This window comes from Dama dama, chromosome X (genome assembly GCF_033118175.1).
Source record: "Dama dama isolate Ldn47 chromosome X, ASM3311817v1, whole genome shotgun sequence".
In the NCBI taxonomy this organism is placed as follows: Eukaryota; Metazoa; Chordata; class Mammalia; order Artiodactyla; family Cervidae; genus Dama; species Dama dama.
Genome location: NC_083714.1, coordinates 115553748 through 115577611, shown reverse-complemented (window position 1 = coordinate 115577611; position 23864 = coordinate 115553748). Strand labels below are relative to the sequence as shown.

The 23864-nt window shown below is 39.5% G+C and overlaps 1 protein-coding gene and 1 long non-coding RNA gene across 2 annotated transcripts in view; one reads left to right on the top strand and one right to left on the bottom strand.

The window, feature by feature from the left end:
- LOC133052467 (uncharacterized) overlaps positions 1–23864 on the top strand; it is a 91561-nt gene that overhangs the window by 27776 nt on the left and 39921 nt on the right. The gene's annotated exons all lie outside the window — the stretch shown is intronic.
- DYNLT3 (dynein light chain Tctex-type 3) lies at positions 1806–12521 on the bottom strand. Its single transcript, XM_061136285.1, has 5 exons — positions 12451–12521; positions 9751–9792; positions 4819–4942; positions 4107–4184; positions 1806–3589 (listed from the first exon to the last, which is right to left on the bottom strand). The coding sequence occupies exons 1-5, from the start codon at positions 12478–12480 to the stop codon at positions 3513–3515; spliced, it is 351 nt and encodes a 116-aa protein (XP_060992268.1). The 5' UTR covers positions 12481–12521; the 3' UTR covers positions 1806–3512.

Sequence of the window (23864 nt, the reverse complement as noted above, 5' to 3'; positions counted from 1 at the left end):
TACTATCTTGGGCTGTTTCACACTACAATAGCATATTTGAATAGCTGCAAAGGCCTATAAAGTCTCAGATATTTATTACTTGGCCCTATAAGAATGAATCTGCTTTAATTATTAAGAGACCACTACTCTAGTCCTGATCATTTTGAGTGGTATTCTCCATGAGCATTATCTGTAGAAGCCTATGTTATCACATGCAGCTTACTCCAAATTCCTAGCATACAAAATTAAAAATTAAGGAAAAGTCAGTACATGATATAATATTAATTTTCATGGAGATTTTCTCTACAAGGTATTATAGGGATTGAAAACAACAGAACTGTCATTAATAATGCTGCCTCATGTAAAATTCTGTGCTGAGAAGCCTAAATGGAGATATCTTAAGTTAGAAGCTGGCATACAGAAAAACATCTAAAAAGACAAAGCATTCAATAAAATAAAAAAGCTTATTTTGGCATGAAGCAAGTTGAATTTGCATTATTGGCTAAGTCCAGGCATCAAATTCCCTGACCTGGTTACACAGAACTGCAAAGACACTTCCCCATACAGTCTTCACCTTTAAAGCATCCCAGAGGGAGGGTAGCTGCCCACATTTTATGTCCTCTAGGGAAGATACGTACTGTCCCAGTGGTGCCTACAAGTGTTTATACAAAGTTCCAGCTTCATCTCTGAGATCCTTAGAAACCATTTTGGGAAGAGATGCTCTTCATGAAGTAATTAGGGGCCATTTCTAATTAGGCCTGGATTGTCAGTATTTCCTACATATTCAAGAATGACATGGAGTGACACCACCATGAGAAATACGAATTTGCAATGAGACAAGGTAGGCTAGAAACTCCTGGACTCCTGAGGTTGATGTATGTTGATGGTGGCTATCTAAATCTTGGAAAGGCTGAATGCTTAAGATACTTTTATAGGGAATTTAGTAAATATGCAAAGGTCAATTTTATTGAATTATTAGACACTGAAACTATAAACCTCTTTAGCCACAAATATAACTCTACCTCTGAATGTGAAACAAGTTCCCCTTGGGCAGATTCTAGTGCATGGGGTGAAATTTTCAATTCATCTCTCAAACTTTTCTTTGGTGTCTGTTATAAAAAAAAAAAAAAAAGACCTAATTCCTTTACCACAAAAAAAAAATCACAGATTTTTATCCCACTTTTAAAAACCTGTTATCAAGGATAGACATAGTTTTTTACTCAAACTTTAAAAATACAATCTGCAGCATCGTAAGATTACCTTTAAAATGTGATGACGACTGTAGGTGATGAAAATGCTTTTGGTGACTCATAATTAGATAACACCCAACTTGGAAAGAAGAGCAAAAAAGTACTTCTTATCAGAGAAAACGTAATGAGATGTTGCCATCATTTAGGGCTATATACTGGTACTTTACAAACATAAAATTATAGCTTTACCAAAATCCAAGTTAGTACTTACAGCTGAATACCCTAATTTTACATACTTAAAGTCCTTAATTAAAAAAACACAAAACAGCAACAACTCAATTGCAAGTTAACAAATAGGACAAAATTCCTTGCCACAAATAGTTATTAAAAGCTAATAAATAGTTACATTGCTTTTTAAAATAATTTTTTGTTAAAAAATAATAGAAGGCATAAAATAGGAGCTGTTATTTATGTTAACACTGGTGAACACCAGTGTTTGGGCTGCTATTTTAACGGCATTTATTCTGTACAGTGTATCTCTGTGGTCCAACATTCATTTCACGTCCCCATTCTTATTATTTAGAATTTCTTAAAGACGATGTCATTTCTTATTCAAAGATCATCCAGAAGCAAACGTACAGTGCAGGAAGATAATCTTTATTACATTTTAACTAGAAACAGAACAGATAGCAAGTTCACGAGGTATTTTTGATTATTATTCTCTTAAAATCAGGCTTCAATAACAATAGTCAAAAGCGAGCCTTAACTGCACAGATATATTTTGGTCACTATTATAATCTTCAAGGGCACCAAAGCCAGCAGCGTAAACTAACATAAAAGTAATGACTGAAAAATTTAATGTGCCAAAGTGTAGATCACTGCATTAAACTCTATCCTTGTATTTTCTTAATCATCTTCTTCAACACAGAACAATAATTGTTACTCAGCAAAATATCAAACATGCACATAGCATGCCTACAAGAATACTCTCTCAACACTGTCAACACTAAGCCTTCTTTTACCCCTGGAATTCAATGACTCATGGTTCCACTCCCTACATGTATTAGTGGTAATATGCAAAACTGATTTTGTTTTCAAGGTTAAATAGCAGATTGACTTTGCATTTGGTGGCCAGCTGTGTACCCTAATTTTTTATCAGTTATTTTTTCCACAAATTTAACTACATTTCATAAGCCCTGAGATATTCAATAACCTGCTAATGATTGTATACTTTTAATTTACACTTTACTCAATTTGAACCCCTCATAAGTACTTAAAATTATTTACAGATGATTGTAACTAAAGCAATGATGAAATTTACTACTTATGTGTAGACTGATAATAAGGCCTTTAACTAAGAGTCGCATATTTTATGCAGTTTTTTGCTTGCTAGGAGCCATTCTTAAAACTACATCAATAATTTTCTGTCAGTAATAAGTGTTTTTCGTTTGCTTATTCCTACTTGGATAACCAGACTCACTTTTTTCCTCTCGTAAAACAATTTTTTTTCTCTTTCCTAGACATAAATGTTGTCCAACTGACTAGGTACCAAAAGAAAGTTTGAACAGCATATTGATAACTATGATTAGCAGAGAAATAGCTCATAATAGACATTCAATAAATGCTTCTTCCATCTGGAATGAATGAATTGTAAGGCAGCTGTTAGAGTCTTATACTTTCATCATATGCTGTAACTAATTTTGTTTACCTAGGGAATTCAGGTTACCCAATTCAATTCGCCCTCAGATGTAAATCTAAGAATTTTAAATTTTAAGAAACGATTTAACTATTCTCAGAAAAGGTAAACAATAATAACAGTTGCTACTAGTTGATGAAAAAAAAAAAAGTAAGGATGGGATTACTTTCCACTAAATCATACATACAACTGAGAAGGAGAAATAAAAAACTAAGCATTAACTGATTTTTATCATTTTCTCCACATTTATCCTTGCAGCATTTCTGTTCATATATCTATCCCTTTTAACTTTTCTAGCTGAAAGAAAATTTAATTATCTGCATCGATTTCCCCATCTCCTTACGTACATATTGTTAGTGAAAAGCTGGTGTAAATTTAAGAGTGTAGTTTCATGTCATGCCATAGTTCTATATTTGTTTTTTGCTAACATTAAGTTTTCCCTATTTAAATGATTCTGTATGGAAGATAAGAAAATCTGCCAACTTCCTACGAGACTGCTTGCTTGCACTATTCAGTTTTTGTTGATAGTTTTGAAGCATATTGCACACTTGTCATCTAGCATATGAATAAGTAACTGTTACTCTTTTTAGAAAGGATACACTGACAAATTCTTAGGTTAATGGCTTTGGCCGAGTATTTTTAGCCAGCTACAGGACAATAGCAATGGCAAAAACGTTGACGATACAGTTCATGGTTCGGTTCTCCCATCTTACAGTGCAGGTTCCTGAAAATACACAACAAAAGGACTCAGAAACATCAAAACATCAAAATTACCAGGAATATATATACATTTTTCATAGGTTTTAATATCATATTTCCTGTAACCCATTAGCTCTTCCCATTTCCTATTTGTCTGATAGCAGACTTGCCACTAGGTATAAAGCAATTCTGTTGATCAAGTCTTGTGGGAATTTAAGTAGAGATAAATAAAGATTTCATAACAAGGACCACTATTTAACTTTGCTAGAAGTTGGATTTTGTTTGAGTCAGCTTAAAGTCTCTTAGGGCTTCCCAGGTGGTGCTAGTGGTAAAGAACCTGCCTGCCAGTGCAAGAGACATAAGAGATGTGGGTTTGATCCCTGGGGCAGGAAGATCCCCTGGACTAGGAAATGGCAACCCACTCTAGTATTCTTGCCTGGGAAATCCCATAGACAAAGGAACCTGGTGGGCTACAGTCCATGGGGTCACAAACAGTCGGACACAACTGAAGTGACTTAGCACGCACATACAAAGTCTCTTACCATCAGATGTGGTGTCCCAAAAACATGAGCTGGCTGTGTGAAAGCCATATGGACTCCTCTGGACCACTGCGCAGGTCACTAAAAATAAAGATGCAGGGTGAGAACACTTAAAAGGAAAAGTAAGTGTTTGAGTTCACAGCAGTAAATGCTATATAAATAAATAACAGAAAACAAAGCATTCAGTGAATCGATTGAAAAACATAAGTCTCTCATTTTGCTGATTTACTACCACAATTGAGACCCCACTGGATCCAGTCTGTTTGTTGCCCAGTGCCATAACCAATGGTAATTGTACCACAGGAAAAATGTGGGCCAAATCATGTGCCTTGTCCCATAGGCATAATTCAGACACAGAAACAAAGAAAATCAATATTATGTGTCACCTCACAATCCCACAGGTAAGGAAGCAAGGCACCACTGAAAAGACAGTAGGGCTGAGATGGTTTCAGTGAAAAGAACCAGTGCAAATGTAAAAGGTGATGCTACCAAGACAAGTAGATGGTTGGCAGGAGCCCAAACTGCTTTTGAGTAGCAAGAGATCTCCATCTTTCAGGTATTATCACAGCTTATTTGGGGGTGAATAAGTCAAAAACCCTTCACACCCTATTAGTATCCAACTTGAGGGTCTAGCATTCATTTACATTCTCTAAATTCAGAGAAAACCACAGAGATGAAAGTGAGTAAACTAATGAGGAAGGACACCAATACTTACCAATATACTTATAAGCTTTTCCCAACTTAACCAGATGTGCTAAGGATTGTTCCACTATGCTTGCAGTCCATTGGTTGATATTGTTCTGATTATAGTCTTCACCTCCCAAGACCCCATCTATACACTAAAAGGGCAGAGGACAATTATACACATATCACAGAAAAAAATTTATTCAAAATATAAAATATACTTATAACCCAATAAAACATTTTAGAAAATATGCATCTGGTAAATATTTATTATGCATTATCTCTAACTGTTGGAGAATTTTCAAAGCATTTCTGCATGCATTATCTCACTCTGAGATATTACGGGCCATATAAAGATAAATGTGACATGGCCTCTACTGTAAAGAACTCAACAGCCTAGCAGAGAAGCTAATAAAAGAACTCTATCACACAAGGAAGACCAATCAAGGGTGATAAGTTATGTTGTAAAATGATTATGAGAGGGGTGATTTTAAAAGGGTGATATCAATTAGTTAAAGAACGGCTTTGCAACAGCTGGGATTTGACCTAGGTTTCGGATGCTAGAAACAAAGGAGACCAATGAAAAAATATATTTCTCATGTACAATAATATTTTCATCCATATTAGGTAACTGCTTAGCTATCAAAAAGCAAGCACACCTACCACTAAAAGTGAATCATCAACTAACACTACTTTTCAGGTGCTCTAGAAACAGACAGTTAAATATTTTCCCACAGTGTTTACTAGCATCCACTTCTGATACTTGATGATACTGGTGTAGCATCACAGTCTTAGGTTTTAAGGTCACCTCTCCCACCCTTGTGTGACCTTTTGCAAGTGACTTAATCTCTTGAAACCCCTATTTTCCTAATCCTTAAAGTAGGGATAACAGCCTCATCTCAGCAAGTTGTTTTTGATGTAGTGAGGGAAGGAAAGCCATGTGCCCAGACACAGTGACTGCCACAGAGTAAACACCTAAGTAATGACAGACATTATTATTGTCATAGCATTATTGCTGTTATTTTTCCAGTTTTATTGAGATATAATTGGCACACAACATTGTATAAGTTTAAGGTATACCATGTGATGATCTGACATGTTATATTATGAAACAACTGCCACAATAAGGTTAGTTAACACATTCACTTCCTCACGTAGTTTGTGTGTGTGTATGTTGAGAACACTGAAGATCTACTTTAGCAACCTTTAGCACTGTTAACTATAGGCACCATAGTGTATATTAGATCCTCAGAACATATGCATTTTTTAAAATTAATTATTATTTTCTCGGTGTTTTTGGTCTTCGTTGCTGCCCCTGGGCTTTCTCTGGTTGCGCTGAGTGGGGGATGCTCTCTAGCTGCGATGTGAGGGTTTCTTGTTGCGGTGGCTTCTCTTATTGGGGAGCACAGGCTCGAGTGCAGGCTCAGGAGTTGTGGCACCAGGGCTTAGTTGCCCCATGGCATATGGAATCTCCCCAGACCAGGGATCAAACCCGTGTCCCCTGCATTGGCAGGCAGATTCCCACCACTGGACCACCAGGGAAGTCCCTTATTCATCTTATAACTAGAAGTTTGTACCCTCTGACTGACATTTTCCCCACCCCGTGACAATTATCATTCTACTGCTTCTATGAGTTTGGGGTTTTTCAGATTCCACATATAAGTGAGATCATATAGTATTTGTCTTTCTCTTGACTTATTTGGCTGCTACTATTTTTAATTCAAGTGACAGAGTCAGGAGAGTAAAGCATTTATTCAGTTCATTCATAGAATCAGCTTAATAAGACAGACACACAGGTGCAGAGCTTTCATTAACTACAACTGGACTATAGTACAGGCATTAATAGCTTCCCAGGTGGCTCAGTGGTAAAGAATCCGCCTGCCAATGCAGGAGATGCGGGTTCAATCCCTGGGTCAGGAAGATCCTCTGGAGGAGGAGATGGCAACCCACTCCAGTATTCTTGCCTGGAAAATCCCATGGACAGAGGAGCCTGGCAGGCTATGGTCCAAGGGGTAACAAAGAGCTGGACACGACTGAGCATGCATGCAGAGACATTAATGGGCTTCCCTGGTGGCTCAGTGAAGAGCATGCCTGCAAGAGGCATTAATTAATATGGAATCCTAAGCTGGATAGTATATCTTCACTAATCATGAAATGTAAAAAGAGAAATGAAATTTAGAGGGATTAAAAAAAAAAAGAAATGTAGAAGGACTGAAGAAAGTAAAATGGCTCAAATTATTCTCCCAGGATGTTCAATAACATGAAGAGTTAGGAGAGTCAGTGGCCCAAGGGTCAGTGGGCCAGCAATTTCATTTTGGCTTTACCATTCCCAAGCTGACAGTCTTTGGGAAGCCTCTGCCTCTCCCTAGACCGCCATACCTTAATGAGAAACAAAAGCCCTTGTTCCCTTTCACATGATCTAATAGAACCACTTCAGGTTCTGTTCGAAACAACAGAAACATCCAGGGCCTGTGGCTGCCATTGTAAATAACCCTGCTAATTACTATTAATTAACATTTAGCCTCTTCATTGCCATTAACCAGGAGACCTACTAGATAATGAGGTCCTTAACCTGCTCTGTATTCACAGGGCCAAACTCAGAAGTTGGGCTCTAGCAGGCACTCCATGCATGATTGCTGTTGAAGTAATATTGGTGTTGATATACTCTCTGGACATCCTGAATCAAATGTACTTTAGATTAAGCTCCAAGTTAATTCCATTTGTAACCCACTTTTTCTACCAAAATGTGTTTGTGGCAAATTCTGTTACTGACAATGAATAAAATATATGTGTATCACTGATGAGTGAGTGACTCTAAGACTTTAGCAGGAAAAATATATTAGCAGAGGAGCTCAGAGCAAGGACTCTAAGAAAATAATGAGAGTGGCAAAAGATAAGAAAAACAAAAATGCCTACTGAAATTATAGTCATCTGGGAAGTGCTGAAATGTTTTCAGTAGCATTCTCTCTCCCCACCCCACTCTCTATCCACCTTCCCTCCCTCCCACACCTCTCTCCATGAGATGTTTTTCAAGTCTCCTATTTCATATGAAAATTTCAAATGAAGCTTGTTTTTGACTCGGTAGTGTATCCATTTGTATCCATTGTATCCGTTTGTTATCCCTATTTGAAAATGGTTATTTATATTACTTAACTCCCTCTTGCAAGTATAGAAGTAAAACTTATGCCCTAAAACACACTTGTGGCTGCTTCTAGAACCACCTGGCCACCACTAAGTATGTGTATCACATTTTAAGAAGCACGGTTCTTTTACCTGAATAAACTATTTAAGTAACCCATGCACGGGTGGGTTGAAAATCCAACAGAAGAGTTTACAATGAAAAGTAAAAATCCTTTCCTCCCTACTTCCCCCCAATCCTTAGCCCCCTTCTGCAGAGCAAACACTTTTAGGGTACAACTGGTTTTTTTAATCTCTTAAGGGTCCCTTACATATCTCCAGATAATGTTTTTATTGTTATGACATGAAAATTTAGTTCCCTGTGACCACCTGCCACCTCCTGCCCCCCAACCATGTCCCCTCAATATAGTGAATTCACTATTTTTACTTCAGTATATTTACACCATTAGGAGCATGTTTCTTTCCTACTCTGGATGTTTCCTTCCACACAGAGGATTTTTCCTGATCACCCCATGGAGGGGGAGCGAGTTACCTGCTGGTGCTCCACCCTTCTCATCTGGGACAGCCAGTCTCCAAATGCCTTGGACTTGAGTATTGGGTTTCTCCTTCCCTCTTCACCCAAACCAACGAAAGGCACCAACCTGGTTAAGTGTTTCTGCTGACTCTAACTTTTCCCTGGATGCCTCTTCAGAGGTCTGAACTGAACCGGTACGCAGTTTGAAAAACAAGCTCCCATCTCTAATCTTCTTGTTGTTGTTCAGTCCCTCAGCCGTGCCTCTTTTGCAACCCCGTGGACTGTAGCCCACCAGGCTCTTCTGTCCATGGAATTTCCCAGGCAAGAATACTGGAGTGGGTTGCCATTTCCTCCTCCAGGGGATCTTCCCAACCCAGGGATCACACCCACATCTCCTGAATTGGCAGGTGGATTCTTGACCACAGAGCCACCAGGGAAGCCCCAATCTTTAATCTAGTTTTTAACCAATAACAAAGGTGGTATTTGATTCTCCTTCTAGTCACTCTTTAGTCTTTTCATGTGGTTCATAATGTGTGTAAAGAAGCAGGTACCACTGAAAAGACTCCTCCAATACCTCAGCATCCTTTGCTTCATGTTCCATCCAGCAAGGACAGTCTCTCTTGACTTTGCACTTTGAAAAATGAGGCTCCTATCACTCCTGCCCTCCCATGATCCATGCTATCTTCCATCTCCCCAATGCCCTCATTTGTGCTTCTGCATTGTCAAAGGATGGAAAACTTTGCATTTTTTAAATCATGATTTCATTTTAAAAAATTAATTTTAAGGTGGTTTAGTATTTTTAACTCTATATTGTATTTGTTACAATATTACTTCTATTTTTTTGAGAGAGAATCAAACCCATGCCCCCTGCACTGGAAGGCAAAATCTTAACCACTGGACTGCTAGGCAAGTCCCTGCATTTTGTTTTAATAATGAAATATTCCTGGCTACAAAGTTCTAATATGTGATTCTGAACTATTAAACATTTAGAATAATATTTGGCCCCACTGGAATAAAAGTTATTTTATTCAAAAGATAGAGAATCAGCTTTAGAAGACAGCAAGCCAATATTATAGATCAACACTTAAATATCCCTTTCAGGGTAAGCCCTAAGATGCCTGACAGCGTACAATATGACTGACAGCATGCAACATAACAAACACAGAAGCACCCCTATAAAGAATTAGTGAATGAACATTAAAAATCTTGTTTTAATACTCAGGCTTTTAACTGTACTGAAAGTGAAAACACAGTTTTAAAAAATTTCAACCAATGCATCAATCTTCAAGATAAACAAGATATGTAACTCACCTCTTTAACGATATTGTGGGCTTCATCAGCATTGAAGCCAACCTAAAGATGGAAAACAAAAGAGAGAGTTGCTTGCAACACAGACTTCCTTCTCCTGGGAGCTACGACGCTATACAGAATACCCTAGGCTGGCCTATACAGGTATTAGTGACGGGACCACAGCGAAAAGGAGCATTAAGACTACTGAGGCTACTAATCCCACCTTGATCTTTAAAATCGCAAAATGCCATGCCACCTACCTCCCTGGAGATTTTTTACTTACTAGATCTCAGGCAGAGCCTAGGCAACATTTTTTTTAAAGCACTTTACTCATATGGGGCTTCCCAGGTGGTGCTAGTGGTAAAGAATCCGCCTGCCAACACAGCAGACGCAAGAGATGAGGGTTCCATCCCTGGATTGGGAAGATCCCCTGGAGGAGGAAATGGCATCCCACTCCAGTATTCTTGCCTGGAAAATTCCATGGGCAGAGGAGTCTGGTGAGCTATAGCCCATAGGGTCACAAAAGTGTCAGACATGACTGAGCACGTGAGCACACATATACACACTACTATATATAAAATAGATAATCAACAAGGACCTATTTATATAGCACAGAGAACTCAACTTAATATTCTATAATAACCTATATGGGACAAGAATCTGAAAAAGGATACATATATGGAAACAAAAAACAGAATACATATATGTCTAACTAAATCATTTTGTTGTACCACCTGAAACTAACACAACACTGTAAATCAACTTGTACTCCAATATAAAATAAATTTTTTTACAAAGATATGGGCAGCACAAGAAAAAAAAAGTGCTTTCCTGGTGATTCTGATGAACACCCAGACTGCAGATCATTGTGTTGTAAAGCTCAGGAAACAGGAGATAGACATATGATGTGTTATCAGTACACAGGAAATAGTTGTGACTAAATAATAATGAGGGGGGCCATGAAAAATGAATGCTGGTAAGTTTGAATTTTGTTCTTAACTTATATTCGCAATTTATGTGGCTTTCCTGAGTTAAAGTTTATGAAAATACTTGATCATTCCAAATTACTGTCACTTTATAACATATAAATAATATTTAGACCTTTAATCTATGCCCATAATACAACAGGTCTGGCAACTTCTTTCTTGGGGAGTGGCCTGATACAATCTTGAGTTAAAAGCAACTATTAATGACTAATAAATGTCCTAAAGTTAAGAACTAGGTTATGTGATAAAATCACAATCTAAACCAAAACATTTCAGGTAGTACATGACTTGTTTCCATGGAGACATTTTTTAGGTGCTTTATAACATCAGCATGTTTGTAAATCCCACTATACAACAAAATAGTTCAAAGACCAAGTAAATTCTGAAAATAAGTATTTTGTTAAGTACAGATTTAAAATATTTTCAACTTATTTAAATTATACCAGATAATTCCCCAACAACATCCTAAATCATCAGAATAATCATGAAAACAGGTGTCACAATTGCCCCTATTAAAATAATTTTACCTTCAAATAAGGTCGTTATCTATTTTCAAAAGTGGTCTACAAACTAAATGATGTCCATTTCCATTCAACTTGGAAGGTCACCAGGGAATCAGGTTGTACTGGATGGCCATGGTAACACAGGTAATTTTATTTCTTTTAAAATACAGGCATTTAGGGGGTACCGCAGTACAGAACCCTCTCAGGAGTCAGGAGACTGGTGCTTTCATGGGATATGCCTTGAGGATGAAATTGCTTATGCTTCAATTTCTAAAATAAGAAAACCACTAACCTTGAAGCTGTATGCAACCTGCATCATAGAAGTAATGAGTTTAAATGTGATCTTAGCTTCTGCAAAAGCCCACATCCTAAAGATGAAAGGTCCAGAAGGCCCTTCCAGGGGTCTAATAATACACCATTTTATGCTGCACCTCCACCTGCCTAGTTTTATTTCACGGCACCATTCACCTGTGGCTACCACTGGACAGAAAATGTCTTTGTTCTGCCCTGTCACAGGTTATGCTGGGATCCAAGAGGCCTCATCCTCCTCCTGGTTAAAGTGAAGCCAGAGTTGTAGCTGTGTAGTCAGAGGTCTGGGTTCAAGTGGAGCGGCTGTCATTTCTGGCAGTTCTAACTTTGCCTTAGGCGCCATGAAAGTCACAGTCCCCCCGTGGGTAACAGGAAGATGACAATTGACATCACGGGCTTCTGGTGAGGTTTTGGGAAGCCTGAGTCAATAAGCAAGGGCTCCTAATCCATAAAGTACCTCCTTCCAAACCACCCCAGCGAGAGTGCCCGGGAGGGCGAGCGGCTCTGCCACCAAGGCCTCGCTTGGCAGGGATGTGGCACCTGCTTTGGGGACACCAAGGGGCGGAGGAAGCAGCCAGGAAGACCGGTTCCCAAGGCCCGCCCTGTAGACGGGCGGCTCCCGCCACCCCACGCACCCCAAGTCAAGGCTTCCAACCTTCGGCCCCGACCCCACTGCCAGCCCCCCAGCGCTCCCAGTCGCCCCTGCCATCCCGAGTCTCAGCACACCCTCAAGGCCTCGGGGTCGGGGGGTCGAGGGCCGGGGAAGGGTGGGGCGTATCCCAGGCCCTGTGGAGAGGACCCGGGCACGGAGGACGCTGCACCCCAACTCTCCTGGCTGCCGGGTGCCAGGAGACCACCCTGCCAAGACAAAGCGCCGAAACGGGCGGGGGCGGGGGTCGCTCGGGGCGGCGGAGGGGCGGTACCTCGTCGCAGGGGCGATGGTACTCCTCCATGGTGGCGCCGAGTCTCCCGGGGGGCGGAGCTATGGGCGGGTCAAGCTCCGCGGCCGCGCACTGGCCTCGGGGGAGGCCCCGCCCCCGTTCATGGCCCGGGGCGTTCCCCACGCAGGCCCCGCCTTTGCGTCCTCTCAGTGGCACCACCTTCCTTTCCCCTCATCCCAGCCCCGCCATCACCACTTTCCTGCAGGGCTCCTGCGACTGGGTGTCTCTCTCCGTTGCCTCCTGCCTTTCTGGAAACCACAGTTTGCTCTTAAAGAGCTAGCATCTGTGCCAATGAGGGTCAAGATAGGGTGACCTAGTGTCAGTCTGTCTAGAATCCTCATTATTTAGGAGTGCCCACTGCAGTGGTTATTTGCACATATTTGTGCATCATCCAGCAAATAAATGTAGTGAATGCAATGGTGAATAAGCTGCTTTGATTTGTCTTCTTACTAGCTATGTCACTTGAAAAAATTAACCTCCCATAGCCTCAGTTTTCCCTTATGATAACAAAATTATACTTATTTTATGACTGCTTGTGGCATCAAATAAGATGCTGTAGGTAGAGGCTCTCACACCCTTCCTCCTCCATGACTATGTAAAAAAAAACAACAACAACAACTTTGATTTATAGGAGAGAAGGTACAAATATACTAAATTATAAATACTAGCAGAACAATGGTTACATTTATTTTTAAATTGTGAAGCTTCAGATATTCCTAAGTAGTTTCTCATTTAAATCCATGACAACCCAACAGGTTTGGTTCTGTTACCATCATCCCATTTTTCGAGATGGAACTGCAGGGTAGAGAGTTTAATTTGCCCAAGGTCTCATATCCAGTGAGCAGTAGAAGGATTTAAACTTAGGAGGCTGATAGCAGCACCCAAGTTCTTAATCACTGTATTAGTTTACTCTTGTTGCTGTACTAATTATCATAAATTTTGTGGCTTAAGGCAGCACAAAATTCAGAAATCTAAAATGAGCCTGTAGAACTACATTCCCTTTGGAGGCTCAAGGGAGAATCCATTTCCTTGCCTTTCCAACTTCTAGAAGCTGCCTACCTTTCTATAGTAGTTGACATTCAATACATGTCAAATCCTTTGGGGACCATGCTTTGAAACCACTATAGCGCTATTAGCATCCAGGTTGCAAGAAACAGAACATTCAAATAAGATGAACTGAAATACTAAGGACCTTTGTTTTCTGGTATAGTCAGAAATACAACAGTAGACACGTTCCGGGTTGGTTCAATAGCTCAACAAGTTTTTGGAGCCTTTGTGCTTTCCAGCTTTCTGTTCTATTATCCTCAGCATATCAGCAATATTTGGTCATGGTCATACATAGCTGCAGCAGTTCTGGTATTACAAGGAATGAAGGTATCATATCCAATGAAGAAAGTGGACATTGACTTGGGTTTATCGATTTTTCTTAGAAAGGCAAATCTTTCCTTCAAGTTCCTGGGAGTCTTCTCTTCAGGTCCCTCCCAATCACCAACATTTAGTCATGTAGATTTTAGTTCAGTTCAGTCACTCAGTCATGTCCAACTCTTTGCAACCCCATGAATCGCAGCATGCCAGGCCTCCCTGTCCATCACCAACTCCCGGAGTTTACTCAAACTCATGTCCATCGAGTCGGTGATGCCATCCAGCCATCTCATCCTCTGTCGTCCCCTTCTCCTCCTGCCCCAATCCCTCCCAGCATCAGGGTCTTCTCCAATGAGTCAGCTCTTCGCATGAGGTGGCCAAAGTATTGGAGTTTCAGCTTCAACATCAGTCCTTCCAATGAACACCCAGGACTGATCTCCTTTAGGATGGACTGGTTGGATCTCCTTGCAGTCCAAGGGACTCTCAAGAGTCTTCTCCAACACCACAGTTCAAAAACATCAGTTTTTCAGCGCTTAGCTTTCTTCACAGTCCAACTCTCACATTTATCCCTTAACAAAACCTATGTGAAAAAAAAGTCTTGTATTTTCATCTTCTATGATGAAAAGTGAGCGTTATTAGAAGGGAAAAGGGGATGTGAAATAAGTGTTGGTAGGAAAGTCCTTACCAACTATTTTCATGCAGTGGAAATATTTGCATGGTAAAGTGAAAGTGTTAGTTGCTCAGTCATGTGAAACTCCTTGTGACCCCACAGACTGTAGCACACCAGGCTCCTCTGTCCATGGGATTATCCAGGCAAGAATATTGGAGGGAGTAGCCAAACCCTTCTCCCAGGGACCTTCCTGACCCAGGGATCAAACCTGTGTCTCCTGTATTGCAGGCAGATTCTTTACCATCTGAGCCAGCAGGGAAGCCCCAAAAAGATTTCCATGCCTCCCCATCAGGGAATCAAAGTCTGGTCTCCTGCATGACAAATGTGGGTACTCACCACTATGGGGTAAACTACAGAGGCTTTGGGGGCATTTTTATGGTGTTTAGTTAAAAAATATATTTTTTCTTTAAGTTATGTAATTGTAAGGAAAAAATTAAATACATAGATTTTTAAACATTGAATTTGTAAAAACTTGCAAGTGAAATCATTCAAATGTTTTAATGAGACCCTCAATTTTGCTTTCATGGATAATATTTTATATCTGGATTTATGCTTAAAATGGCTATATGCAATTTCTGTTTGAGAGATTTTAATAATTATTTATCCTCCAAATTTAAATAAATTCTGTTGTTGAGATGTGTTCTTCATAGAAGTGACTGATAAAACATTTAGACCCATTTTATAAACCATTCAATTTATATTTAAAAGCTTCTGTAATAGTAGTCTAAGTAATTAGGACTAACCCTTTCACTGCCAATTAGGACGGCTGTGCAAAAATATAATCATTTGCTCAAAGGAATTGGAGCTTCAACAACATGAGGAAGAATCATGGATCTAAGACCTGGAGAAGAATGAAACTTTGAAGCATGAGCAGGGCATTTGGGACAAATTTTCCCCCTGAGGGGAGAGAAGATGCAAAGCTTTTTGCTCATAAGCCAGGAGGTAAAATCAGATTTGTGCCCTGCCAAGGAGGAGATCTCTGATAACAATCATATTTTGGGTTGAGAATCCAAGGATTACACCCTAGAAAAATAGTGTAAAACAATAAAATTTGATCTTACAGGCATTGAAGCTCAGTTTTTGCTGGCATTGACTCTTTTGTGACCCCAAGGACTGTAGCCCGCCAGGCTCCTCTGTCCATGGGATTTCCCAGGCAAGAATGCTGGAGTAGATTGCTATTTCCTTCTCTAGGGGATCTGCCCAACCCAGAGATTGCACCCGCTTCTCCTGCATTGGAAGGCAGATTCTTTACCACTGAGCCACCAGGGAAGCCCAAAACTCAGTTTTAAATCACTCCAAGTCTTGAAATCAAATTAACATGACCTGGCATTGCTAATGCCTCTAGCCAACTTCTAGAAGCAAATGTACATTCTTTCTGGAGGAAGAAAACATCATCCTAGATCTCAAGTTAGATCCTTAATTGTTCACATATATCATCAGATGCAGAATAAAATATAACTAGTCACATAAACAGACAAAATATTATCATAAATCAACAGACAATGGGAACAACTCAACCAGGGATCTAGGTGGCATTATCAGAATACAGTAGATTTTAAAATAACTATGCTTTGGGACTTCCCTAGTGGTCCAGTGGTTAGGACTCTGCACTTCCAATGCAGGGGACCTCGGTTCAATCCTTGGTAGGGGAACTAGATCCCACATTCTGCAACTAAGACCGGGTACAACAAATAAAATATATATATATATTAAAAAAATGTATTAATGTATTTGAGATAATATTGAGAATTTCCTCAAAGAACTGGAAACTAGGACTTCCCTGGTGATGTGGTTGGGAATCTGCCTGCCAAAACAGGGAACATGGGTTCGATCCCTGGTCTGGGAAGATTTCACATGTCACAGGGCAACTAAGCCCACTTACTGCAACTACTGAAGCCTGCTCTCATAGAACCCATGTTCCTCATAGAACCCATGCTCCACAACAAGAGAAATCATTGCAATGAGAAGCCAAAACACCATAACTAGAGAGTAGCCCCTCATGGCTGTAACTAGAGAAAGCCCCTGTACAGCAACAAAGACCCAGCACAGGCATAAATAAATAAAATTTTTTTTTAAAAAAACTAGAAACTATCAAAAATATCCAAATGGAATTTCCAGAAGTGGGAAACACAATAACCAAGATTAAAATTTTAAAGGATTGGTTCTATAGTAGTTTAGACAAAGCTGAAGATTTAATTAGTGTAATTTTAAAGATAGGTTGCAAGAAAATATTCAGAATGGGAAATAAATGAATGTAAAATATGCAAGAAATCATAGAACTAAAAAGAACACAATGAGAATGTTTAACACACATAAATGTAGTTCCAAAAGATGAGAGGGAATGAACAGAAGCAATATCTGATGAAATAATAGCTGACTATCTAACAAAAATGATTGAAGGACCATATTAATCAGGTCTTCTACAGGAAGCAGATGAACACTCAAAGTATAATAATTCAATAAGGATTTATTAACAATGATGTGTGTTGCACTGAGGAAACCAGATCTGAAAGAGACACGTGCACCCCAATGTTCATCGCAGCACTGTTTATAATAGCCAGGACATGGAAGCAACCTAGATGCCCATCAGCAGACTAATGGATAAGGAAGCTGTGGTACATATACACCATGGAATATTACTCAGCCGTTAAAAAGAATTCATTTGAATCAGTTCTAATGAGATGGACGAAACTGGAGCCCATTATACAGAGTGAAGTAAGCCAGAAAGATAAAGAACAGTACAGCATACTAACACATATATATGGAATTTAGAAAGATGGTAATGATAACCCTATATGCAAAACAGAAAAAGAGACACAGAAGTACAGAACAGACTTTTGAACTCTGTGGGAGAAGGCGAGGGTGGGATGTTTCAAAAGAACAGCATGTATATTATCTATAGTGAAACAGATCACCAGCCCAGGTGGGATGCATGAGACAAAAACTCTGTGGGAGAAGGCGAGGGTGGGATGTTTCAAAAGAACAGCATGTATATTATCTATAGTGAAACAGATCACCAGCCCAGGTGGGATGCATGAGACAAGTGCTCAGGCCTGGTGCACTGGGAAGACCCAGAGGAATTGGGTGGAGAGGGAGGTGGGAGAGGGGATCGGGATGGGGAATACATGTAACTCCATGGCTGATTCATGTCAATGTATGACAAAACCCACTGAAATGTTGTGAAGTAATTAGCCTCCAACTAATAAAGAAAAAAAGAAAAAAAAAAAACAATGATGTGTGTTGGGGAAGTAGGTATGGGCAATCCATAATGAATAGTTCAGGAACCTGATACAGTCTACAAATTTTGCCCTCAACATTCAGCCTCTTGACCAGCTACAGAGGCAGAGACTTTCACAACTATTTTATGTTACTTGAGCCTCTCCCCTTAGTAACGCCACCATTTCATGTAAGACACAAATTATAGCTAATTTTTTTTTTTTGGTTTCAGGTGGTTGCATGATCAACTTGTTTTCACATCAGAATGATACTGTAGTTGATGGGTCACCTCTGTGTGTCAAGCAACATATCTTAAACTGCACATTTATTACATTTATATGGAGCTTGTGATTACCATTGTAAAGTCACCTCTGTGATGGATCAATGTGATGTTGTACAATTGTGGGAAATGACGGACTCCTTCAAACTTGCCCTGGAGGCCTTCTAATGTTTTAGTGCAGGTTTTAAATTTTGTGCTCATAACTCTTAATTTCTATCTGTGTTTTCCAAAGTTACAGTAAGATTCCAGGTGACTCTACAGTCTTTTTTAGTGCTCTTGTTACCATTGAGACTACCCTCTAGCCCCTTGACCCCCAGTACCTTGCCCTCCACATGCATTTCACCCTCTGCTGATAATGTAATTATGATGTCACCTCATGCCATGAATTACTCATGTGCATGATTCTCAGTAGGAAGATCATCCATGAGCTGCTTTAGAATATGAATACTTAAGGATTTATTTCATAAGGATCTAACTCCTAATATCTTGTGTTAGTCAGGGTTCTCCCGAGAAACAGAACCAACAGGATGTATGTATATAGAGGAGGAATTTATCTTAAGGAATTGGCTCACACAACTGGATAGGCTTGGTGAACCCAGAATCTGATGGGGAAGCCACCCCCTGAAGATTCAGGAAAGAAATTCATTTCAAGTCCAAAGGCAGCCTTCTGTAGAACCAGGAGAACCTATGTTGCAGATGAAGTCAGAAGGCAGTCTGCTAGAGAATTCTCTTTTACTTAAGGGAGGTCAGCCTTTTGTTTTAGTCAGTCCTTCAACTGATTAGATGAGACCCACCCACATTATAGAAGGCGATCTGCTTTACTCAGAGTCCACTGACTTAAATGTATACCTCATTCAAAAATACCCCCACTGAAATATTCAAAATAATGTTTGACTAAATATCTGGGAACTGTGGCTCAGAAAATGTGATGTATAAAATTAACCATCACAATAAGAATACAGTTAAACTAACCATCAGAGACTACTTCTCATCCTAGTTACTGTATAGTCAGGTTGCCAAGATGAAAGTGGCATACTCAAATTAGCATAAATTGAGGGGGGCTTATTTACAAAGGGACTAATTACATGGGTGTGGGCAGGTGAATAACAAGTGAGATTGCAATAACCTGGGCTGAGAAACTGTGGAACTGTCAGTCCTTTCCCCATAAGTTTAAGGGGAAAGAGAGGCTTAAACAATTATGTAAAGAAAGCCACTTTGAGAGGAACAAATCCTTTTGTCAAAGGATACAGCAAACCCAGGGTACGTTCAAAAAAGGAAGCCAGAGGAGTCATTTTCCTAATCTCTTCATTCTCCTTCTGATCTCCTACTAATGCTCCTCACTGGCTGCAATCAACTGGAAATCAGAAGGCACGGGAGCTATTGTATTAGTAATCAATATACGTCGGCTTCCCAAGGCAGAGAATGGATGTAGAGAGGCAAACAGGATATGTAGCAGAGATTGCAAGCCACAGATCCGAGAATCCCTAAGATTTCCCACGCAGAGTGAATAAAATAAAACTTGTATTTTGGCACATTGCACTAAAATGATTGAAAACCAAAGGAAACTGAAAAATTACAAAGTAGCATCCCCTTCCAACACAGAAGACAAATTACCTACAAAAGTCAAACAAGAAGACTGACATCTAACTGCTCACAGAAACAATAGAAAACCAAAGACAGACAATACATTTGCCTTCAGTGACAATGTATTTTGACACCTTCAGAATACTGAAGAAAAGTTCCATGAACTTAGGATGTGTCCCTAGCAAAATAACCTCCAAAAATAAAGATGAAGTAATAAAAAATTTAGGCAAATAGCTGAGAAAATTAGTCAGCAACAGAAGTCAAGGAATTCAAAATTCCACATCAAGGAATACAAAAATTTATTAGTTTGGCAAAAGCGAATAATCCTGGGAAGAAATTAGGGCAAATTAGGAAGAAATGAGTAATTAAAGAAGTAAATTTTTTGATAATTTAATGACTATCAACTCTACAAAACAATAATGATGTCTCATGGAATTGAACTGTTGCTATTCGGTCGCTCAGTCGTGTCCGACTCTTTGCAACCCCGTGGACTGCAGCATGCCAGGCTTCCTTGTCCTTCACCAATTCCCGGAACATGCTCAAACTCACATCCATAGAGTCAGTGATGCCATCCAACCATCTCGCCCTCAGTCGTCCCCTTCTCCTCCCACCTTCAATCTTTCCCAGCATCAGGGTCTTTTCTAATGAGTCGGCTCTTTGCATTAGGTGGCCAAAGTATTGGAGTTTCAGCTTCAGCATCAGTCCTCCAATGGATATTCAGGACTGATTTCCTTTAGGATTGACTGATTTGATCTCCTTGCAGTCCAAGGGAATCTCAAGAATCTTCTCCCCCACCACAGTTCAAAGGCATCAATTCTTTGGCGTTCAGCCTTCTTTATGGTCCATCCCTCACATCCATACATGACTACTGGAAAAACCATAGCTTTGACTAGACGGACCTTTGCTGGCAAAGTCATGTCTCTGCTTTTTAATATGCTGTCTAGCTTTTCTTTTGTCATAGCTTTTCTTCCAAGTAGCAACTGTCTTTTAATTTCATGGCTGCAGTCACCATCTGCAGTGATTTTGGAACCCAAGAAAATTTAGTCTGTCATTGATTCCATTGTTTCCCCGTCTAATTGCCATGAAGTGATGGGACTGGATGTCATGATTTTAGTTTTATGAATGTTGAGTTTTAAGCCAGCTTTTTCACTCTCCTCTTTCATCTTCATCAAGAGGCTCTTTACTTCCTTTTCACTTTCTATCATTAGGGTGATGTCATATGCATATCTGAGGTTATTGAGTTGAATAGATAATGTCAAATTAAAATACAGGATAAGAATATAAATTGAGAGGAAAATAGAATTAAAGTGTTCAAAGGCCCTTACATTGTCAATGACATGGGTAAAAGTATCAAGTTGTATTTTGACAAGTCAAAGATACATTTTATATACGGTAAGCAATAAAGGAAAGGTTTTAAAAAAGTATAACTACCAAGCCAATAGAATGAAGAAATGGAATAATAAAAATACTCAAAAGAAAGCATAAAGGGAGAGGAAAAAATAGCATAATGAAGGTGGGACAAATATGTACCAAGTAATAAGATAATACAGGTGTCCCCAACCTCTGAGATCTAATGCCTGATGATCTGAGGTGGAGCTGATGTAATAATGATAGAATTAAAGTGCACAATAAAGGTAGTGTGTTTGAATCATCCAAAAACCATGCCCTACCCCCAGATCCATGGAAAAATTGTCCTCCATGAAACAGACCCCTGGTGCCAAAAAGGTTGGGGACCACTAAGATAATGTATATAAACCTCAATGTATCATAATTATGATAAATATAACTAGATCATATGTTTCACTTAAAAGACCAAAGGCAAAACAAAACTTAACCCACCTATATGCTGTTTACCAGAGACACATAAAAATTATTAGGGAAGCGTAAAAAGTTGAAAGCAAAATGACAGGAAGGAAATGCCATGCAACATGATCATATATATATTATTTATTAATAATACATATGTATGTACATATACATATATGTTAATATCAGATATATAGCATACATACATTAACATCAGATAAAGTAGGCTCTCAGGCACAAAGCATCACTTGAGGAGAAGACAGACATTTCACAGTGATAAAAGAGTCAATTCATTCAGTTCAGTTCAATTCAGTCGCTCAGTCATGTCCGACTCTTTGCGACCCCATGAGCCTGTAGCCTACCAGGCTCCTCCATCCGTGGGATTCTCCAGGCAAGAATACTGGAGTGGGTTGCCATTTCCTTCTCCAGGAGATCTTCCCAACCCAGGGATCGAACCCGGGTCTCCCGCATTGCGGGCAGACGCTTTACTATCTGAGCCACTGCCTCCAAGGAGTAAGTGTCTTTTAATTTCATGGCTGCAATCACCATCTGCAGTGATTTTGGAGCCCAAAAAAATAAAATCTGACAGTCTCCACTGTTTCCCCATCTATTTCCCAAGAAATGATGGGACCAGATGCCATGATCTTAGTTTTCTGAATGTTGAGCTTTAAGCCAACTTCTTCACTCTCCTCTTTCACTTTCATCAAGAGGCTTTTTAGTTCCTCTTCACATTCTGCCATAAGGGTGGTGTCATCTGCATATCTGAGGTTATTGATATTTCTCCCCGCAATCTTGATTCCAGCTTGTGCTTCTTCCAGCCCAGCATTTCTCATGATGTACTCTGCATATAAGTTGAACAAGCAGGGTGACAACATACAGCCTTGACATACTCCTTTTCCTATTTGGAACCAGTCTGTTGTTCCATGTCCAGTTCCAACTGTTGCTTCCTGACCTGCATACAGGTTTCTCAAGAGGTAGGTCAAGTGGTCTGGTATTCCCATCTCTTTCAATTCATTAAGTAGACATAACTGTCCTACATTTGTATGCACTTAATAGCCTCCTAACATAAGAAATAAAAATTAATAGAATAAAAAGATGAAATAGGTAAATTCATAATCATATGGGAGATTTTAATACCACTCCCTCAGTAGGTGACAACAAGTTGGCAAAAACATACATCAAGAAGTATATGGGAGACTTAAACAAGATGAACATATTTTTTTCCAATTGACATGTGTAGAAAACAATGCAGCAACCACAAAATACTTATTCTTTTGAAATACAAACCACTTTATATGAACTAGATTATATTGCATGGGGAATTTAATCAGCATTATTTTTATGAACAATGATTGCAATATGATGATAGATATTATGCCTATTTGTTTTGTAGCTGACAGTCCTTCAGTTTCAAATGGGAGTAACACATACTCTCATAAGAGATCTTTTCTAGAATTAGAAAATAGTAATTTTACTTCAGAATTATTCATCTTTGACACCAGAGTTCATTTTTCAAGCTACACGTTACCACTTTGGGAATGAAAAACTGTCTACTTGATAAGACACAATATCATAGTTATCAATGTTCTCACTGGTAGGGCATCATATGTAACTTACTGATGAAACTCTGCAATTTTTAATGCTAACCCTGCTTCCCAATAGGTTCTGTTTTAGGTATCTGCTTCTACAATCCTTTTGTTTCCAGCAGGTAAGCTACTATAAGACTTCCACATCATACTTTTTAAAGCCTTTGTGACATCTGGGTCCAATATGACAGAATACATTTTCTTCCATGGCATAAGCCATTAGCAAAAAAGAAAATTACAAGGTAATACATTTTTTCTCATTACCAGTGTGTATTGTGTGTCAGTCGCTCAGTCGTGTCTGACTCTTTGTGACCCCATGGGCTGTAGACCACCAGGCTCCTCTGTCCATGGGATTCTCCAGGCAAGAATGCTAGAGTAGGTTGCCATTTCCTTCTCCAGGGGATCTTTCCAACCCAGGGACTGAACCCAGGTCTCAAGCATTGCAAGCAGATTCTTTACCATCTGAGCCACCAAATAGAACACTAATTTTATTTTATTTTTTTCCATTTACTTTTATTAGTTGGAGGCTAATTACTTTACAATATTGTAGTGGTTTTTGTCATATATTGACATGAATCAGTCATGGATTTACATGTATTCCCCATCCCGATCCCCCCTCCCACCTCCCTCTCCACCAGATTCCTCTGGGTCTTCCCAGTGCACCAGGCCCAAGCACTTGTCTCATGCATCCAGCCTGGGCTGGTGATCTGTTTCACCCTATACATGTGAAATACGTGTGAAAAATATACATGTTTCGATGCTACAACACTAATTTTAAATTGCCTCACTTAGGATGAACATGGATCAACAATGGGGCTGGCTCCAGACTTCCTGGTGGTTAAGACTCCGCACTTCCAATGCAGGGGGCCCAGGTTTGTTTCCTGGTCAGAGA